The sequence below is a fragment of the Periplaneta americana genome, chromosome 15 (genome assembly GCF_040183065.1).
Source record: "Periplaneta americana isolate PAMFEO1 chromosome 15, P.americana_PAMFEO1_priV1, whole genome shotgun sequence".
Lineage (NCBI taxonomy): Eukaryota > Metazoa > Arthropoda > Insecta > Blattodea > Blattidae > Periplaneta > Periplaneta americana.
Window position 1 is genome coordinate 14,012,322 of NC_091131.1, and position 20,546 is coordinate 14,032,867.

The following is a 20,546-nucleotide window of genomic DNA, read 5'->3' on the forward strand; positions in this document are numbered from 1 at the left end:
GAAAAAAAAAATAAATAAATGTTATGTCATTTGTAATGCTTATGTTTCTCATCGTTCTTCTCCTTTCTTTCTCTTGTCTGTTTTCACTTCTAGTCCTCCTCCTGATTCTCATCTAGCTCTTTACCATATTCATCACAGCTAGTGTTCACCTTTTCCGTGGTTTCTTCTCAATAACGATGTAGCCGCTAGCGTAGCTCAGCCAGCTAAGGCGCTTGCCTGCCGATCCCGAGTTGCGCTTGGGCTGATTACCTGGTTGGGTTTTTTTCCGAGGTTTTCTCCAACCGTAAGGCGAATGTCAAGTAATCTAGGGCGAATCCTCGGCCTCATCTCGCCAAATAGTATCTCGTTATCCCATCGACGCTAAAAACCTAGTAGTTCATACGGCGTCAATAAATAATCAACTATAATAATAATAATAATAATAATAATAATAATAATAATAATAATAATAATAATAATAATAATAATAATAATGTAGGTCTACAGTTAACTTCCATCCTTTTGTGAAGTACATGGCTACGCCAGCATATTTAAGTTGATCAGGCTTTTTCTGGTGAACAGAATTTAATCATGGGCAACATTGCTTCCTTCCTCCTTTCTTTGTGCACATCACCATTGCAATTATTACCAGATCACATTTCTACTGATGAAGACAAATGTTTTATTATCAATTACTGTTCAGTGTAAGATTAATTTACTATTTTGACACCACTTAAATGTGATATGGATATTTATTAATAATGGTTAACAAAAAGTACATAAACTTAATAAATTACAATTAACATATAGGTACAAGAATAGCAATTATACGCAATAAATAGACATTTAATACCTCATTTTCCATCCTATAGGCTATTTCAATTTATGTTGGCTTTAACTTGCACTTACGTCTAGTTTTAGTGCAAGTTTCAACCAAGCGCGTTTATTTAAAACAAAAAAGAGCTTAAAGCTTATTTACATATTAGTTTTTTTTAATTTTTAAACTCTATAATAAACAAGTGTACACACTTAAATGTGAAATTTTAGGAAGATCTAACAAACCAAAATACGAGTACGAATATTAGACCCTACTGGTTTATGCACAAGGTTGACATAAAATGTGAAATAGTAGTTAAAGAAAATGTCTATGCTGTTGCACTTTCAATGTTTTGTGCACAGTAGAGATCAGAATAATGGATTTTGGTTGTGAATAGCTCTTGCTAGCATCGGCCCTGGTGACAAAATGTGATTGTTATACCTACAAGCCACTTTTTTTAAGGTATAAATAGGATATTATCCTCTGATTCAGGTTCTGACTGATATGTACATCTATTATCAGGACGATATGTATCAGAGGAAGAACAATATTGTTTGTAGCCTATGCATCTGAATTCTGATTAGTGTAATATGTACCTAGTCAGTGATGTATGCAATTGAGGAGGAAAGGAACTGGCCATCCTACCTAGGGTTGCCAGATATCCGGTCGCCCGGAGTGCCCGGTTTTATGAATCCATTTCCGGCCGACAGGAAACCTTTGCTCGGGGAAAACAATTCACAAGTTTGTGGGAGCAGGGGCGAAGCGTCAGGGGAGACATCGTGTACCCTAACATTTTGTGAACGAAAAGTTTTCTACTCATTCAATTATTTTCCTTTTGAATTCAGATAGAGCAACACTAACGCTATCTGGCTGTGAAACTATGACTTTCCTATAGCGAGATTTCACCGTCCAGTAGACAGTCGCACCAGCGTTTCTTCTTGCTCTCATTGGCTAGTATTTGAATCTCAGTAACAAAGGTTCTCTTATTGGCTACTATCTCAGGCATGCTTTTTAATGTAACTAATTTGAATTTACTTCATTATAAGACACATTTAAAATAAAATAATGATATAATATAATAATATTCAAATACGAAGTATAGCAAACTGACAACTAATGAATGATAGCATCACTCCCTTCAAGTACATGCCTTTTCTTTCCCGCCAATATTAGTTACGGTATTATAACGGAAACGAACAACGAGCAACACTAACGCTATCTGGCTGTGAAACTATGACTTTCCTATAGCGTGATTTCACCGTCCAATAGACAGTCGCACCAGCGTTTCTTCTTGCTCTCATTGGCTAGTATTTGAATCTCAGTAACAATGGTTCTCTTATTGGCTACTATCTCAGGCATGCTTTTAATGTAATTAATTTGAATTTACTTCATTATAAGACACATATAAAATAAAATAATGATATAATATAATAATATGCAAATACGAAGTATAGCAAACTGACAACTAATAAATCACTCCCTTCAAGTACATGCCTTTTCTTTCCCGCCAATATTAGTTACGGTATTATAACGGAAACGAACAACGAGCAACACTAACGCTATCTGGCTGTGAAACTATGACTTTCCTATAGCGAGATTTCACCGTCCAGTAGACAGTCGCACCAGCGTTTCTTCTTGCTGTCATTGGCTAGTATTTGAATCTCAGTAACAAAGGTTCTCTTATTGGCTACTATCTCAGGCATGCTTTTTAATGTAACTAATTTGAATTTACTTCATTATAAGACACATTTAAAATAAAATAATGATATAATATAATAATATTCAAATACGAAGTATAGCAAACTGACAACTAATGAATGATAGCATCACTCCCTTCAAGTACATGCCTTTTCTTTCCCGCCAATATTAGTTACGGTATTATAACGGAAACGAACGAGCAACACTAACGCTATCTGGCTGTGAAATTATGACTTTCCTATAGCGTGATTTCACCGTCCAGTAGACAGTCGCACCAGCGTTTCTTCTTGCTCTCATTGGCTAGTATTTGAATCTCAGTAACAATGGTTCTCTTATTGGCTACTATCTCAGGCATGCTTTTAATGTAATTAATTTGAATTTACTTCATTATAAGACACATATAAAATAAAATAATGATATAATATAATAATATTCAAATACGAAGTATAGCAAACTGACAACTAATAAATCACTCCCTTCAAGTACATGCCTTTTCTTTCCCGCCAATATTAGTTACGGTATTATAACGGAAACGAACGAGCAACACTAGCGCTATCTGGCTGTGAAATTATGACTTTCCTATAGCGTGATTTCACCGTCCAGTAGACAGTCGCACCAGCGTTTCTTCTTGCTCTCATTGGCTAGTATTTGAATCTCAGTAACAATGGTTCTCTTATTGGCTACTATCTCAGGCATGCTTTTAATGTAATTAATTTGAATTTACTTCATTATAAGACATCTAAAATAAAATAATGATATAATATAATAATATTCAAATACGAAGTATAGCAAACTGACAAGTAATAAATGATAGCATCACTCCCTTGAAGTACATGCCTTTTCTTTCCCGCCAATATTAGTTACGGTATTATAACGGAAACGAACAGTTTCTTATTTAGAGAGTTTCAAAGTTCCGAGTGTGGCGTAAGACGTGAGAGCAGGCGGATTGAAGTCATTTACAAGAATATTATTGAAGGTGAGTTGTAAGAAAACTATTTATTTCTTATTTCTCTTATTAAATCCACATAACAGTGAATTATATTTGTATTCTAAAACGAGTGCACGTAAGGTTATAAGTTGTTATAGGTTTTGTCCTAGTTTTGGTAATTCCCTAGTACCCGGTACTCATTACATAGGTTACCAATCTTACACATATTTAGTATAATTTGTTGCTTGTGGGCCATCCCAAACACCGACCTCCACCCAGCGGTCCTTATATATTGTCGGCACAGCATATCTTGAGGTATTAAGATGCAACTTCAACATTTTTCCCCCATTACGTGATCACCAGCTGAAATCTAGTGTTTTTGCAGCCCCCAGGTTCACTTCACTACTGGCAACACTTGTGCGTTGAACTCAATGTTCTAGATATCATGATAGTTAGTCATTTTGTAGTTCTTATGTTGGTACACTTGGAATTATTATTAAAGCGGAAAGCCCGCCTGCTACTAGATTTATTCAAACATAATATTGTGCGTGTATTTTATATCGCGATTATAATATGTTCCGGGAATTGCGAGTTGTACGTGAAGTTACTATTTCCATCAAATCACATAATACAACTCTGTGGTGCAAATTATTATTATCAGAACTACCGGTATTGTATGTTTCTAGGTAAGTAGAAATTTTGGAGCATTACATTGCAATATTACAATAAATTAACATTTTTATTTATTTATCTAAACGATAACAGCTCCCTTTATTAACAGGCTGCCACAAAGACAGAGCATATTGTGCAATAGGCAGTTGGAAGTATAAATAATATACATAATTATGTAATTATAAGTAGGTACTAATTAATTAGTTGAAGATCATTGTTGACCGTAAGGCCTATTACTTCAATTTGTTGTAGACCGTATTTGTCCATGAAATATGGAACGGTACGTACATAGATGTCGTTTTTTTCCCTATTTACATCTTCAGGTTGGCTCTTTTGTTTTTCAAATCTAACGGTGGGATCGATGATGTAGCCATTGTTGTTATTTGGCGGGATGGCAATCATGTCTATTCTTGTACTGCCATTGTCTGCCAGTCCGTGAACTTCTTCGAACACTTTAAAATTTATTGATCTAAACTGTTCGGCGATCATCGAACGAATTTTATTAATGTTGTGTTGTATTAAGATTCACTGTTATTTAATATATTGTATTAAGATATTATATTACATAGGCATACTTATATTCTAGAATAGTGAAATTTATAATTATGCCTACAGATGATTCTGCTGAGGTAAGAGCATTATTTTAACTTTAAAACATTATTCATATAAAAATAAGTAATATGATATAACAATTACATTTTTTACCATAATATAAGGTATTCTCCAGAGAAGCTACATCAAAGAGGGCATGTTTCACTGGCTTATGAGGGATGTATATAGTGATAAACACATGGTTTATTAGTTTGCTGTAATAAAAACTTCCAACTATCCATTAGAATATACAGGTAACAAATGACTTTTATATTGAAAGTATTTATAGCTCCAAACTAAATCCATGTGTTATCATCTCACAGAAGTCAGTGGAACAAAAGACAATAGTGTCTCATATGGTGCAGTTATTTTGGAGAATTGCGTAATATAATTTTACATAACCTTACAAATATTCGCTAATATGTTTTCGCGGGATATCAGCCGAGTTAAGATTTTGGAATGCTCCAAGCTTTCGACTGCTATCTCTTGGAGCATAGCTTGGAGCATTCCAAAATCTTAACTCGGCTGATATCCCGCGAAAACATATTAGCGAACCAACGCCGAGAAAGCCTCAAATCATACTTACAAATATTGTCTAATGAAAGTGAATAAAATCAAGGTTGAAGTTAGGTTAATGTGTAGTTCATATTTTAAAATGCAATAACCATTTTATTTTAAGGTTATAACATGTCCAGAAGGAAAGAGTCTGAAGAACTTATAGGCCTACATCAAAAAAGAAAATACAGTTTACAATAAGCAGTGGTTAATATGTACAAACAATTGAAGGCTGAAGCAGAATAGGAAGATATCTGTCAAACCAAAGCGGTTCTAATGGCAAGAATTGCAAATCTCTTGTAAGTAGGCCAACCTGTTTTTATAGATAATATTTGACAGGATCAGTACAGATCTTATTCCATAAGGATGCATCCATGATAGTGTGTTAAAAAATATTTACACATAATTTAACATACGAAGACTTTTCTGTAACCTAATCTAATGCAACTTCATGATAAACTAATGCATGTGGTTGAGTTTACATGCAACTGAATTTTGAAAAATTTTAAGCTTACTTAGAAATACAAGTCCCATCACTGATAACCTTTCGTATGTATAAAAATATTCTTGTTAGAAATTAAGTAAAAAAAAAATACGTATTCAATAACGCAGAAGAATATTTTTATTATTGTCCCAAGTACTTCAGTGTATTACCATAATCTTTAAGGCTATAGGTATAATTAAAAAGGAGCATAGTATATGTTTACTTGTTCCAGATATTGTTACACCACAGGCATGTATGTATAAGAAGCATTAAATTGGACTCTCACTTTGAGAGGGGAACAGAGGTTAAGGGTGCAAATTAAGCTTTCAGGAATAACTCCCTGTAAAGTTAATTTGAATAATTTCGAGGGAAAAATTGTTCCGGGGCCGGGTATCGAACCCGGGACCTTTGGTTAAACGTACCAACGCTCTCCCACTGAGCTACCCGGGAACTCTACCAGACACCGATCCAATTTTTCCCTCTATATCCACAGACCTCAAAGTGGGCTGACAACAGTCAAGCAACCAACATTTGAGTGCACACTAACTCTGTGTGACTTTAAATTGTGGTTTTCTGTTACGTACAGTGACGTGTATTATGCAAATTACGCTTTCAGGAATAACTCCCTGTAAAGTTAATTTGAATAATTTCGAGGGAAAAATTGTTGCGGGGCCGGGTATCGAACCCGGGACCTTTGGTTAAACGTACCAACGCTCTCCCACTGAGGTTAAGGGTATTAGAGTGTAAGGTTCTTAGAGGGATGAAGTTACAGGAAAATGGAGAAAGTTACATAACGCAAGCATTGTATTCTTCACCTAACATTATTAAATCCAGACGTTTGATGTGGGCAGGGTATGTAGCACGAATGAGTGAGTCCATAAATGCATATAGAGTTAGTTTGAAGACCTTTGGAGAGGCCGAGACGTAGATGGGCAGATAATATTTTGAGGGAGGTGGAATATGATGCTAGGGACTGGATTAATATTGTTCAGGATAGGGACGAATGGTGGGCTTATGTGAGGACAGCAAAAACCTCTGGGTTCCTTAAAAGCCATTTGTAAGTAAATACTGTAAATAAAATATATATATAATCTCCATACTTTTATCACAGCATTCATAGACTGCAGTAGAAATAATTATTACCAAATCTGAAAAGAGGCATATGCTGTCTACACCAGGGAAAAACAAGAAATATCCACAATCTATAACCTGCATCAGATAATTTTTCCAAGGAAGTCATTGCAAGATTTGTATATGATAGACCGAATCAAGATGAAGAAAATTATGGCAGTAACATTTTATTTTTTTTAATTTTAATAAGTTAAAAGACTGTAGACTTTACTCTTGTAATTACTTCTTATTTATCACTACCAGTACTATTTTCATTCCTGTTCAGGAAAAAGAGTAACAGCCATGCTGGTACTGGGCCATGTAACAGGAAAACTATGATACATACTTCATTTGAAGGATCACGTTCGTCATTAAGGACAATTTTGAAGGAAATATGGTTTAAATTGAAAAAAGAGGGCAATCTCACATAAGAGAAAGTAAAAATATTAATTTTAAGAGAATATGTGAGAAATATGAAAAGTGAGGGTCCAAAGTCTGTTGTTTTTCTGGATCAAACGTGGATTTTTATGAATGGCAGGCTTTATTACAATATTTTAAGATAGTAAAGGGAATAAATGTTGTAACATTATTAATTCCATGTATATTTCATAGACTGCAACACATTCATGGAGCAAACCAGTATCGTTGGTGGTAAGGTTCAAGGAGTTATGCATCAACCTGCTGTGGAAGGAAGACTGGTCATTGTACAAGCTGGAACCTGGTAATGTAACTACAATACTATTAAACTATATATAGTGTAGTAACTTTTATTATGTGTTCTATTCTAGAATCTAAATATCTTGTCTCTTTTATAGATGCAGATTTAACTTTTTGCATCCAATTTGAAGACTGGCCAAGATTACTATGGTGCCATGAATACAATCCAGAAGTGGGTGGAAATGATTATTATGGATAATGCTTTCTACCACAATAAAATTGCAGAATAGAAACCCACAACAAAAGGAGACGAGATCAGCTAATGGTAAATATAATTTCTGTAGAATCTGAGTAATGAACTGTGATGTTAAATTGCACTATTTATGTTTAAATGTGAATTTTGTAGACATGACTGAGACAGAATGGAGTCAGTCAGTCAAGGCCTTCTGACATACAAAAGTAATTGACAATAGATATCTCAGTTGTGACAATCTCATAAAATATCCTATCAATTGAATAATCGATCTTTCTACTTACTTACTTACTTACTTACAAATGGCTTTTAAGGAACCCGAAGGTTCATTGCCGCCCTCACATAAGCCCGCCATCGGTCCCTATCCTGTGCAAGATTAAGCCAGTCTCTATCATCATACCCCACCTCCCTCAAATCCATTTTAATATTATCCTCCCATCTACGTCTCGGCCTCCCTAAAGGTCTTTTTCCCTCCGGTCTCCCAACTAACACTCTATATGCATTTCTGGATTCGCCCATACGTGCTACATGCCCTGCCCATCTCAAACGTCTGGATTTCAAGTTCCTAATTATGTCAGGTGAAGAATACAATGCGTGCAGTTCTGTGTTGTGTAACTTTCTCCATTCTCCTGTAACTTCATCCCGCTTAGCCCCAAATATTTTCCTAAGCACCTTATTCTCAAACACCCTTAACCTATGTTCCTCTCTCAGAGTGAGAGTCCAAGTTTCACAGCCATATAGAAGAACCGGTAATATAACTGTTTTATAAATTCTAACTTTCAGATTTTTGGACAGCAGACTGGATGATAAGAGCTTCTCAACCGAATAATAACACGCATTTCCCATATTTATTCTGCGTTTAATTTCCTCCCGAGTGTCATTTATATTTGTTACTGTTGCTCCAAGATATTTGAATTTTTCCACCTCTTCGAAGGATAAATCTCCAATATTTATATTTCCATTTCGTACAATATTCCCGTCACGAGACATAATCATATACTTTGTCTTTTCGGGATTTACTTCCAAACCGATCGCTTTACTTGCTTCAAGTAAAATTTCCGTGTTTTCCCTAACCGTTTGTGTATTTTCTCCTAACATATTCACGTCATCTGCATAGACAAGAAGCTGATGTAGCCCGTTCAATTCCAAACCCTGCCTGTTATCCTGAACTTTCCTAATGGCATATTCTAAAGCGAAGTTAAAAAGTAAAGGTGATAGTGCATCTCCCTGCTTTAGCCCGCAGTGAATTGGAAAAACATCAGATAGAAACTGACCTATACGGACTCTGCTGTGTTTCACTGAGACACATTTTAATTAATCGAACTAGTTTCTTGGGAATACCAAATTCAATAAGAATATCATATAATACTTCCCTCTTAACCGAGTCATATGCCTTTTTGAAATCTATGAATAACTGATGTACTGTACCCTTATACTCCCATTTTTTCTCCATTATCTGCCGAATACAAAAAATCTGATCAATAGTCGATCTATTGCGCCGAAAACCGCACTGATGATCCCCAATAATTTCATCTACGTACGGAGTTAATCTCCTCAAAAGAATATTGGACAAAATTTTGTACGACGTCAACAAAAGTGATATTCCTCGAAAGTTACCACAGTTGGTTTTGTCCCCGTTTTTAAAAATAGGTACAATTATGGACTCCTTCCATTGTTCTGGTACAATTTCCTTTTCCCAAATAGCAAGTACAAGTTTATAAATTTCGCTATATAATGCACTCCCACCCTCTTGTATTAATTCTGCTGGAATTTGATCGATACCTGGAGACTTGTACTTTTTCAGATTTTCTATCGCAATTTCGACTTCTGAAAGCGTGGGTTCGGGTATAAATGGCTCAGCAGTTTGTATTTCAATATCGTCCCGATCATTTCTATTTGGCCTATGAACATTTAGTAGTTGCGCAAAATAGTTTTTCCATCTGTTTAGGATTGATGGAGAGTCTGCAAGCAAGTCACCATTCTCATCCTTGATCACGTTTACCCTTGGCTGATATCCGTTCTTAAATTCCTTTATACTCTTATATAAATCTCGAATGTTTTTATTCTTACTATTTGTTTCTACCTCATTCAGTTTTTCCTTCAAGTAACCTCTCTTTTTATTCCTAAGTGTACGACTTGCTTCCCGTCTTTCATTGAAATAATTATCTCTCTTCTCCTCAACTGGATCCTGTAAGAATTTCAATTTTGCCTGTTTCCTTCTTTCTACTACCACGCAACAATCTTCATCAAACCACGGTTTCTTTTTCTTAGTTTCATAATAACCTATGCTCTGCTCAGCTGCAATTTTGATACTATCTCTGATAGTTTCCCACACGCTATTAACATCTAATTCTTTCTCAACTTCTTCGGAACTTTCTAAAGTGGCAAACCTATTCGAAATTTCGACCTGATAATTTTGCTTAGCTTCCTCGTCCTTTAATTTCAAAATATTGAATTTAGTAATATTAACTTGTTGCTCTACTCGCTTGGCTACTGATAATCTTTCTCTTAATTCTCCAATCACCAAATAATGGTCAGAATTACAGTCTGCACCCCTGAAAGTTCGAATATCTACTATACTAGTATGTCTCCGTTTATCTATCAAGATGTGATCTATTTGGTTGTGTGTCAATCCATCTGGAGAAGTCCAAGTATATTTATGTATATCCTTATGGGGGAATGTTGTACTTTTGACAATTAAATTTTTCGATGTGGCAAAGTTGACTAATCTAACTCCATTGTCACTACTAATTGCGTGTAGGCTCTCTTTTCCAATAGTTGGTCTAAAAATATCCTCCCGTCCTACTTTAGCGTTGAAATCCCCCAATAAAATTTTCATGTGATACCTAGGGAACTGATCAAAAGTATGTTCCAATTCCTCATAGAAGCTATCCTTTATATAGTCGTCTTTCTGTTCTGTAGGGGCGTGAGCATTTATAACTATGATGTCGCACCATCTACCCTTAAGTACTAAATATGATAACCTGTCACTGATAAATTCGACCTTTTTTACTGCTGATTTTATTCTTTTATGTACAAAGAATCCTGTTCCTAATTGGTGATTATTGTTTCCTTCCCCATAATACAACAAGTAATCTCCTATTTGTGATATGCCATTCCCATCTAACCTAACCTCTTGTACTCCCACAAAGTCTATTCTATATCTAGCTAGTTCTTTTGCTACTAATGTTACCCCTCCTGTTCTATAAAGACTAGTTACGTTCCAAGTGCCAAATCTCAAAACCTTATTCCTTTGCTGTGGTCGTGCCAGAGAATCAGTCCTATTCCGAGGCTTACTGTAGGAATTCGTAACAAGCTGTTTTTTACGGTGATGGGTTGTTAGCCCTTCGCCCAACCCCCAAGCTGGAGGACCACCCCTTATCGGCTGTCCACGACTGCTTATTCAATATATTCGCAGCTACCCTCCATATCTGGAGGCCGTCTCCTCTATCCGCAACCTGAGAACGCGCCATGCCGTGGTGATAGGGACCCACCATACTTAATATGATCACTTAGGAGGCAAAACAGACGAAGACAAATGCCATTTCTCTAATGCAATCCATGGATTGTATGGATTTATGTGCTGATTATGACAAATAGTGCTTAATCTTCAGATTGTAAGTGATTATACATTCTATTTTACGTTCCAGTTAATGTGTGTCTTAAATATGATATAGAATACCAATTTAACGAAACAGTAGGTATTTACATTTTACATCAAATCTATAATGAAAATAAATAAATTCACACACAACTCTGTTCACAATATTCCACTAATAAATTAATTATCAAACTATAATAATTCAGTTATAGTAATTACAGATTCATAGATCTTCGAAACTGATGTCACTTTTGTTGTATGAACATAATTTTTAGATGTAATGAAACGTTCGTTATTTAATACAGAATGTTTCAATGTTACAGTATTCGTTATAGCATTTTAATGCATTTTCCTAACTAATTTTATACTAACTATATTATACAAATATTATGTTATGTCACAGTATAGTATATTACAGTTTATGATATATCATATATCATATCATATCATATTGTATCGTATCATATTATATTATATTATATTACTAGCCGTACCCGTGCGCTCCGCTGCACCTGTTAGACATAAATATAAAATAATTACATAATTAAAATGGGACGTTTGATCCAGGGAACAACTTTTACAACAGCGTAAGATAATCTGCTTCGCTCATTACCCATTTTTTTTTTGCATTGCATTTATTGCATATATATTTTATGTATTTTAACACGATTCAATTGAGCATAGTTAAAATTTGAATTATAAAATAATGGATTGCTAAGCTAACGTACTATTACTCCATACTAAATCAATACACTCTCGTTGTTCGTTAATTCTCTGAGATTAAAATGAGTGTACATAAATATTATTTTAAGAAATACAGAAAACGAATGTACAAAATAGCCTATCAAATTTTCTGTGCATAAGAAGCTATTTTAATCTTACCTGTCCTCGATTTACTCAGACGTTACTGTAATAACATTATAGCATTATGTCCATCTAGAGAAACTACACTTTCCAATAGTGAAATAATAATTAATTATACAAATCGGTTAATTTAGCTTCTGATAGTACTTCATACAAACACAGAAACATTCTCTGTAGGCTATGTTTAATAGCTTTCGAGTGTTGATGTCCAAGGCCCCTGTTTCGATTGTTGTTGTCCAAGGCCCCTTATAGACGAAGTCATTTGTTCTTAATTCATTGCACCATCTTAGATGACGTTATTTTAATTTTAAACTCATTTATCTCATTAAATATCAGTCCTATCAAAATTTTGTAAAGAATAAAACTTATCGGAAATCATTTTTAAAGAAACTTTTGTCATGTAACATTTTTCACAAAAATCAATAATAAGCGAGATATTTCGATTTATTTAATTTAGGCCCCCTTATAACCCCCCTTTTAAATAAAGTATTTTGAATGCCATATAGCCTAAAATCTAAGTTACAACGAACTTAATTTATATTCCAATTTTCATATAAATCGGTTCAGCCATTATTGCGTGAAAAGGTAACAAACATACAGACAGACATACAAACAAAAATTTCAAAAATGCGATTTTCGGTTTCAGGGTGGTTAATTATATATGTTAGGACCAATTATTTTTGGAAAATCGAAAATTACCAGAAAAATTTCGGCTATAGATTTATTATTAGTATAGATATGAAATGAAATATTTCTCAGCTTCCAGGGAAGCAGTAGAACTGAAGTTAAACAAGGATATTATAGCAAGCAGAAACGACTTGGCATCAACAATGGGAAATGAAACTTAAATAATACAGCTGCAAACCTTCACGCAGCTGGTTCATATCTGCCACCTGTGTTGCCAAGTCAGCGGTTTTGTAGCTAAATCTGATGTTTTCAGGACTATGGTCAGCTACAGAATTTTACCGTCAGGGGCTAGCTATTTCTTTGGCGGTTTTTTATGATTCCGACAAGGGAGATGATATTTTTAAGTTTTTTTTTTTGTAAAGATGTTATAAATTATAATTGTTTCTATGTACTTCCAGGGGCCTGTTTCTCAAAACTCATGGACTGGTAATACTAGTCTGTACAGTAGTAATATTAGTTTATTGTAAAAGTTTTTGTTTCTAGAAACTATAAGGGTAAAGTAGTAGTTACCAGTTCACAGACTAGTAATATTGGTCGATTTCACCAGTTCATAAGTGATTTTGTTTCTCAAAATGCTAATCTAGTTGATTACACTAGTATTCAACAGGAATATTCCTACAAGACTCTAAAGACTGATGATTTCTACATTATCAGTTACCAGTGACAACCTTTCCCAGATAAAACAAAATATTGTAGTTATTTTCTTTTAATATCTGGTTTGGCGATTCCAAATGAAGTGATGAAGAAGTTGTGAGAAGAGCTAAAACTATATCGAGTAAGAACAATCATTATTCCTTTACGGGAGCATTGTTTAAATATAATGAACGGTTTAGGTAAAGTACTGAAAAGCTTGAAAAGCTGTTAAATATAGTGGGACCTGCCATAACAAGACAAAAAAATAGAAGTCTTGCATTATCAGCAAAGCTTCAAATACAAATTGCTCTACAAATAGGGATGTTGATTATTTTCCAATGCGTCTAGTCTTTCTGTCCTAGACCAGCAACACTTGCAGAATTTTTTCCTAATACTATAATACCAATTCATTAACTGCAGTAATTTTTACTGGCTTTCCTCCCCCAGCCTACAAATTAAATATAAAACGACAATAATTTATGAATAGATCAAATATAAAACTGAAAAAAAAATTAGCGAATTTTTCATCAAGTCATAAGTGGCATTCATGTCGGCAGTAGACCCACTAGCTACATCATATGTTCATATTACGATACTGTGAACTTGAATTGGTACTTATCAAAATTACTTTCTTAATGTTGGGCCAGTAAGTGTCCCTAACGTATGCATAATCTTTGTTCTGAGGAATCAGTTCCATAGCCCCACACATTACAACACTTTTTGTCCATTCGTTTACTTCATCATTTTTTGTTAACATGCTTGAAAAAGCACCGAATGATAATCCTTCGATTCATTAATCATATTGAGTATAGTTAATTTGCTTTCAACTGATGGAATTTCAACCGAAAAGAGAAATCACAACCAAAACACAAACAACTTAGCCTTCTAATATCAAATAACAATACCTACCAATGGCTATAAACAAATGAACTCAATCAGCTGACTAGTGAAACAGATCATGTGACTAGTGAAAAATTGTCACAAGTTACTAGACTGGTAAAATAGTTTGAGAAACAGAATCTACTAGAGCTGGTGAAATATACTCTGGTAACTAGTAACTGGTGAACTATTGAACTAGTATTTTTAAGAAACAGGCCCCAGACAACAATATTAGTTACCGTAAAGTGGGGTGACTTTGAACACAAAAAAAATATTTTTGCGAAGTAAATGAAAACTTCTCTAGCTATTAATAATCAACTTTCTTCGAAAGTTGCAAGAGGTGCTACAGATTATAGAAATGCTAGTTCAATAATTTCTAAACCTTCAAAAACAATTTTAAAAAATTATTTTTCATTGTTCAAAGTCACCCCACTGGTCGGGGTCACTTTGAACACAAAAAGATTTTCCCATTCTATGCCCATCTCAGCATATGTTGTTCAATGATACCCCTTTCATATGAAAGGGCATAGTATTTTCTGTAGAAATAAAATTTTGAAGTTGCTAATTCAAAATATTTTTGTTATTATTTATGAGTTTTCTTCGAAAATCTGGAAGGTTCTGTTATGATTGTAGTTAAATTTTCACAGTAATGCAAATTTTATGTTAGATACTCAAAAAATGAGAAAAATTATTTAAAAACAGAGCTTTCTAGAACAATTTTATTAATCTGCTAGTAATCAAAATAGCACATTTTTGAGAAATACATATTTAACACAGCAGTGAAAGCAGTCATTGGATATTATAACTGTCAAACATGACACCAAAAGAAAGTCTTCCCCTTCTGTCTACTTTGGGATCAGGTAAAACCTTGCAAATATCACCTTTTTCAATTAAGGATTTATCAGGTACAGTAGGCCATACAAAAAACACTTCACTTAACTCCACCTTCGAATGCCATTTCCTCAGAAATGTAATTTCATCCTCACTCTCAAGAAGTCCAACATAATGTTTTACAGTTTTCTTCCCACAAAACTTCACTAGAACATATTTTCCTTGAAGCACACTGGTATGGTCATCAATATCTATGTCCTCAGTAGCTTGTTCTGTTTCATACTCCTTCAGAATGCCTTCTCGATAATCGTCTCCTTCTTCGCTATCTTCACTTGCACTTAGTTGGTGAAGCAATTCTTCATCCACTGACTCATCACTTGAATCTGGTAATGTCATTCTTTTTTTGTTTCTTTTTCCTTCCGAAGGATGAGCCACAGGCAACTGTTTAGGCGGATGACTTGTCTTCTTCTTGGCAACGACTTGTTTGTCTTGACTTGTCGAAGGCTCTGTCTGCTCAGTAAAATCCTCTATGCATATACTTTTACCAGGCTGGATTGCTACTTTTCTCCTTCTGGTGGTTGTAGCAGTCTTTCTTCTTCGAACTTGTAACATTGCCAAGACAGAATCGTTCAACTTCATAGAAAATTCATTGTCTTCTCCATTTTGAAACTGGCATTCAGGAAGTTTTCTTATTACTTCATACATGTTCAGGGGATGGATGCCAGTAGCTCTGAATCCAGATATTAAATTTGCAGGAGAACTGGCTTCATTTGCACTCAGTGTAGCTTTCAGTAGTGAAGGGAAAACATCTTTCGGTAAATTACCATTTATCCCTGATTCCTCTCTCCATTGCGCCAAAGTTTTTCTCCAATGACCCTTCAAAGGTCTGAAGAATGCCACATCAAGTGGCTGCATCAAGTGGGTGCAATTGGGTGGTAGGCAGAGAAACCTAACATCATTTTCATTGGCAGCTTTGATGACCTGAACTGAAAAATGACTAGACAGGTTATCTCCAATAATCACCTTTGGACCAGTTAGCCGTTTAGCATGAGGCAAGTAGACAGTGAGGAACCAATCTTCAAATGTACACCCATCAAACCACCCACTTTTTGTGTGGTTGTAACGGGCTTTTGAAGGACCTCCTCGGCACCACGTACTCCACATATTCTCAGATTTGTATACAACGTATACTGGGAGGAGAACACCTGTAGCTGTTCCACAAAACATGACTGAAAATCCAGTTTTGGAATGTGTCATTACTCTCTCAGGATATTTACTGCCACGTTTGATGAGAACATTCTTGCTCCCAGGGTCATCGCCGAAGTTTGTCTCGTCAAAGTTGGAGATATTTTCAGGTGGTACACCGTTCAGTGATATTTTCAAGTTGTCAAAATACTGTTCAACAACCTCCCTACTAAGAGATGCTCTGTTTGGATTGATGTTGGTGCTTTGTCGCAATGATAATATATTTTTGTGCCTACTTAGAAAGGACTTCGCCCAATCTAAACCAGGAAGGTTTGTAGGCCCAAACTTTGCAACTCTCCGTCCCATTCTGTCCAACAACATTTTAGTTATTATCCTGATATCAAAGAAATCTAATGGGTATCCCCAATCCCCCATTTGAATCACACAATCACACAACTGTTTTTCTTCTTCTGTTGTAAAAACAGTTTGTCCACCAGGATTTTTTGAATGTTTATTTTTCATTTTATTGCACAGAGTTCCTTTCGGTATTTTGAATATTTGGGACACCCTGTTCAGTGACATTTTGTTTTCTCGAATTAATTGCAGGGCTTCCTCAAGAGTACTTTCTGAGTAGTTCCTGTAGTTCCGAAAACCAGGACTTGGTTTGTAGTTCCTCACCATACCGGTATCTGTAGGCCTACAAATGAAAACAAAGCAATGTTAATTTAGGCCTAATTATTAAATAATGCCATTTTATAATAATATATTAGTAAATGCATGAACTTACTATTACATATACATACCTAGTAAATTTACAGATCAAATAAACACACTATAGCTTTTCAAAACACGCAAACAATTCACCATTACTGACCAGCTGATCTGTCATGGCAGCCACTCCCACTGTTCAAAGCCGCCCCGTGAATAACAAGCCCTCACATTTTATTTAATTATGTCTTGGCGAATAAACTTAGCGTCTTAAACTTTTAGTAGACTTTCGTTCAGATATTTACCTTGGACATAAAGGCTCAATTACAGTTCTATTACCTAAACTGCTTATTATACAGTGCAAATGTTTTTGGGGTATCGAAAAATGTACATTTCGGGAAATTTTATTTTCCCTTTTTTCAATTGGTGAGCATGACAATATCTTTTCGATTGTTACATCAAGTGAAAGTATCGATATTTAGCTACTTATAATGTTTGTGCAACTAGTTCAGTTTTATCGCAGCAGGGTACAGCATTTAATTTAGAAAGGCGCTAAATTACTGTTCAAAGTCACCTCGGCGTTCAAAGTCACCCCACTTTACGGTAACCATAAACCAGATTTTAATATGATATTATCATAATTTTCCACTGTGCGAGTATAAAAAGAAATATGAACGTTTTATGTTAACTGGATTTGGTACAACCAAATCCATTTCCTGCCTCACCCATTGTTGTTGTACAAATAAGGTATTATCGCCGCGCTCTCATGCTTAACATGTCGGCATCATACAATAACGTGCGGTGTGCTTTTAAAACATCATTTTGCCGACTGATTGTTGCTCTGTAGGTTTCACTCTAAGCGTTACATTGTCACGTCTACTTCCTCGATAAGAATAAGCACTAGTTTGTTATATTGTTAAATGGCTATTATTATTATTATTATTATTACTATTATTATTATTATCATTTTTTCATATACGAGTACGTTGACATTCTTAACTCTTAATAATAACTCTTTAATAATAATTTTTAATCACATACCTTAATGTTCGTCCTCAGCACAAGACATTGCAACCTCGGTTTTAGTCTACGTGGGTTAGACAAGTAGGTGTCATTTAATAATGGAAGCAGCTTATTGGTTGCAATATTGAAATTGAGGCGAGTGATTGGAGCGGCGACATAAGAAATTGAAAACAATAATGTAATTAAATTTCAAAGACCTGCCGAATGTTATGCACGAGGCCACTCAAAGTCCTGCCGAATGTTAACCATGAGAGCGCGGCGATAATATGCCACATTTGTTAAATTCTTAATCTAATTATGTATGAATTGTTTTTGTAAATGAATTTATATATTTATTCATAAAGAGTAGATAAAACTGAATTATTATTTTCACATATGATATAATATGTTATATTATTTAATTTATCATTCTGCATTATACTATCCAGTATATTCTTGATCTACTTCATTCAATTATGAAGGAATATGCCGCATATGTTCAAAAGTATAGATGTGGGAAAGCAAAACACAACATGTCGAAAGATTCGGTGGAAGAAGTTGCCGGTAATAGTTGGAAAGCTCGATGTAAATGGTGTAAGGTGATATTGAATGCAAAATATTCAGATTTAATTGTCCATACGATTTGGCATAGAATATAGAGTCTACAAAGTGATACACACTTTCCATAATTTAGTCTACATTTTTTTTATAAAATTCTCCACAGAAAAATCTGGAGTTTTTGAACTACAGTTTAGCGGTTTCTTTAAGCTTGTGCAGCGGTAAATGCAATTCACAGTTTGGCAACACTGTCTGCCACATTATTAGCTTCGTAAATAACATATTCTCCGACATACCTCACGATATAATACAACAAGAGCTACAATCTTTTAATGAAAAAGCAAAATGATCGGTATTATAACACTACTAGTGGCTTGTACAGCAAATGCTGCAAACTAAGTCCATTAGACGTTCAAATAAAAATTTTTAAGATTTATTTTCAATAAAGAATACCAGACATTTTGAAAGTTGTTTGCTTCCATAATAATGAAACATACTCCTTCTGAATGGTTTTTTATGCCAAATACTTTTTCTTGAACCTAACCATCTTCAGTTCTTGAGTTTCAACGCGAAAACGCAAGTAACAATGTCAGGACGATCAGTGGGTTTTTCATGTGGGAGTAAAGCAATAGCTATTTCAGGTCTTTGTGGATTGTAGGTGAAAGAAAAAAATATTTGCTATGTTTTCGAACAATAGACATAGCATCTTGGTATAGCTGCTCCATGGAGAGCTTGAAATGTAGAGGGTAAAATCATTTTATCCTGCTAAGAAATCTTGCTGAAATGATTGGGAGGCTATACAATTTTCTAGGCCTCTTATTTTATCAGTAAGTAAATACCTTTTGGTCTGTCCTTAGGAACAGTAATTTTTGCGCTCTCTCAGCCAATATTGAAGAGAGTGATTAATAACTATAAAAATATTTCATTTTTAATAACAATATTATCTTACGTAAGTTTTGCAGTTGATATACATACTATACTCGTATAGCTGCCACTCAGTAAATTATAGAAATGAAGATCTAATTTAAGATATTCTCTACGTCTACTTATATAACACCAAAACGTTTCAATTTCATATCATCAATATAGCATTCATGTGTATAATTAATGAAAAATAGTCGCATCATGGCATTAACTATAATAATATTTCATTTCTAATGGTAATAGTGACATCAAACCATCTCAAGTTTTGTAGATTTTAATATCCAATACACAGCTGTACTCAGAAAATTACACACAGCAGAATCAGACCTGTAAATTATTTTTAGTAAGCCTTGAAGTTTTTAATAACCAATTGAATTTGAGCTCTAAATATGTTAGTAATCCTGCAGGTCATGGCCTTCGTGTAATAACGTATTGTTTATTGTAGTGTGTGTTTTGTTTTACTCTGAAATGAAATTAGCCCTAGTTCTCAAAAGTGACGAAAGATGGATTTTGGAAAATAGGAAAATTATGTAGGAAAACTAACACTTCACTGAAAGTTACAATTTTTCTTAAAATCCTTGGATGCCCAGCTTCAAAATGAGGGGTCATTTATTAAAATCCGTTCATTCGTTTTCCCGTAATTTCCATTACCAGTTCAAATTATATATATAGATATCGGAATTACCCTATAGTCCCGACGCTGTTATTTCCGGCGTGACTCCGCCTCTTTGCTTACGTCTTAGAAAGTGAAGGCTCTATAAAGGCTAGGTAGGTAGTATCGTTCGCCATTTTTGTTCTTACGTTGCCGAGCTACCATACGAGGAATCTATTTGCCACACTGTTAAACATTATCCTGTCGTAGCTACTATGATAATAAATCAATCGCAATGTAATTCAGCAAATAATTGAGCGGCAAATAACGTGTTCGTG

At 34.7% G+C, this 20,546-nt stretch overlaps 1 protein-coding gene and 1 long non-coding RNA gene across 2 annotated transcripts; one reads left to right on the forward strand and one right to left on the reverse strand.

Moving 5' to 3' along the window:
• Positions 1 to 5,417: 5,417 nt before the first annotated feature.
• On the forward strand, positions 5,418 to 7,810 carry LOC138715614 (uncharacterized). The gene is made up of 3 exons (XR_011336510.1): positions 5,418 to 5,539; positions 7,447 to 7,555; positions 7,650 to 7,810. It is a non-coding gene; the product is annotated as an uncharacterized lncRNA (long non-coding RNA).
• A 6,832-nt stretch (positions 7,811 to 14,642) lies between these two features.
• LOC138714654 (tigger transposable element-derived protein 2-like) lies at positions 14,643 to 17,394 on the reverse strand. Its single transcript, XM_069846717.1, has 2 exons — positions 17,228 to 17,394; positions 14,643 to 17,121 (listed from the first exon to the last, which is right to left on the reverse strand). The coding sequence occupies exon 2, from the start codon at positions 17,103 to 17,105 to the stop codon at positions 15,198 to 15,200; it is 1,908 nt and encodes a 635-aa protein (XP_069702818.1). The 5' UTR covers positions 17,106 to 17,121; positions 17,228 to 17,394; the 3' UTR covers positions 14,643 to 15,197.
• Between the last annotated feature and the right edge of the window lie 3,152 nt (positions 17,395 to 20,546).

What these genes read in the sequence shown, in the direction of transcription:
- LOC138714654 (XM_069846717.1), bottom strand. Translation starts at nt 17,105, where the DNA reads ATGGTGAGGAACTACAAACCAAGTCCTGGTTTTCGGAACTACAGGAAC.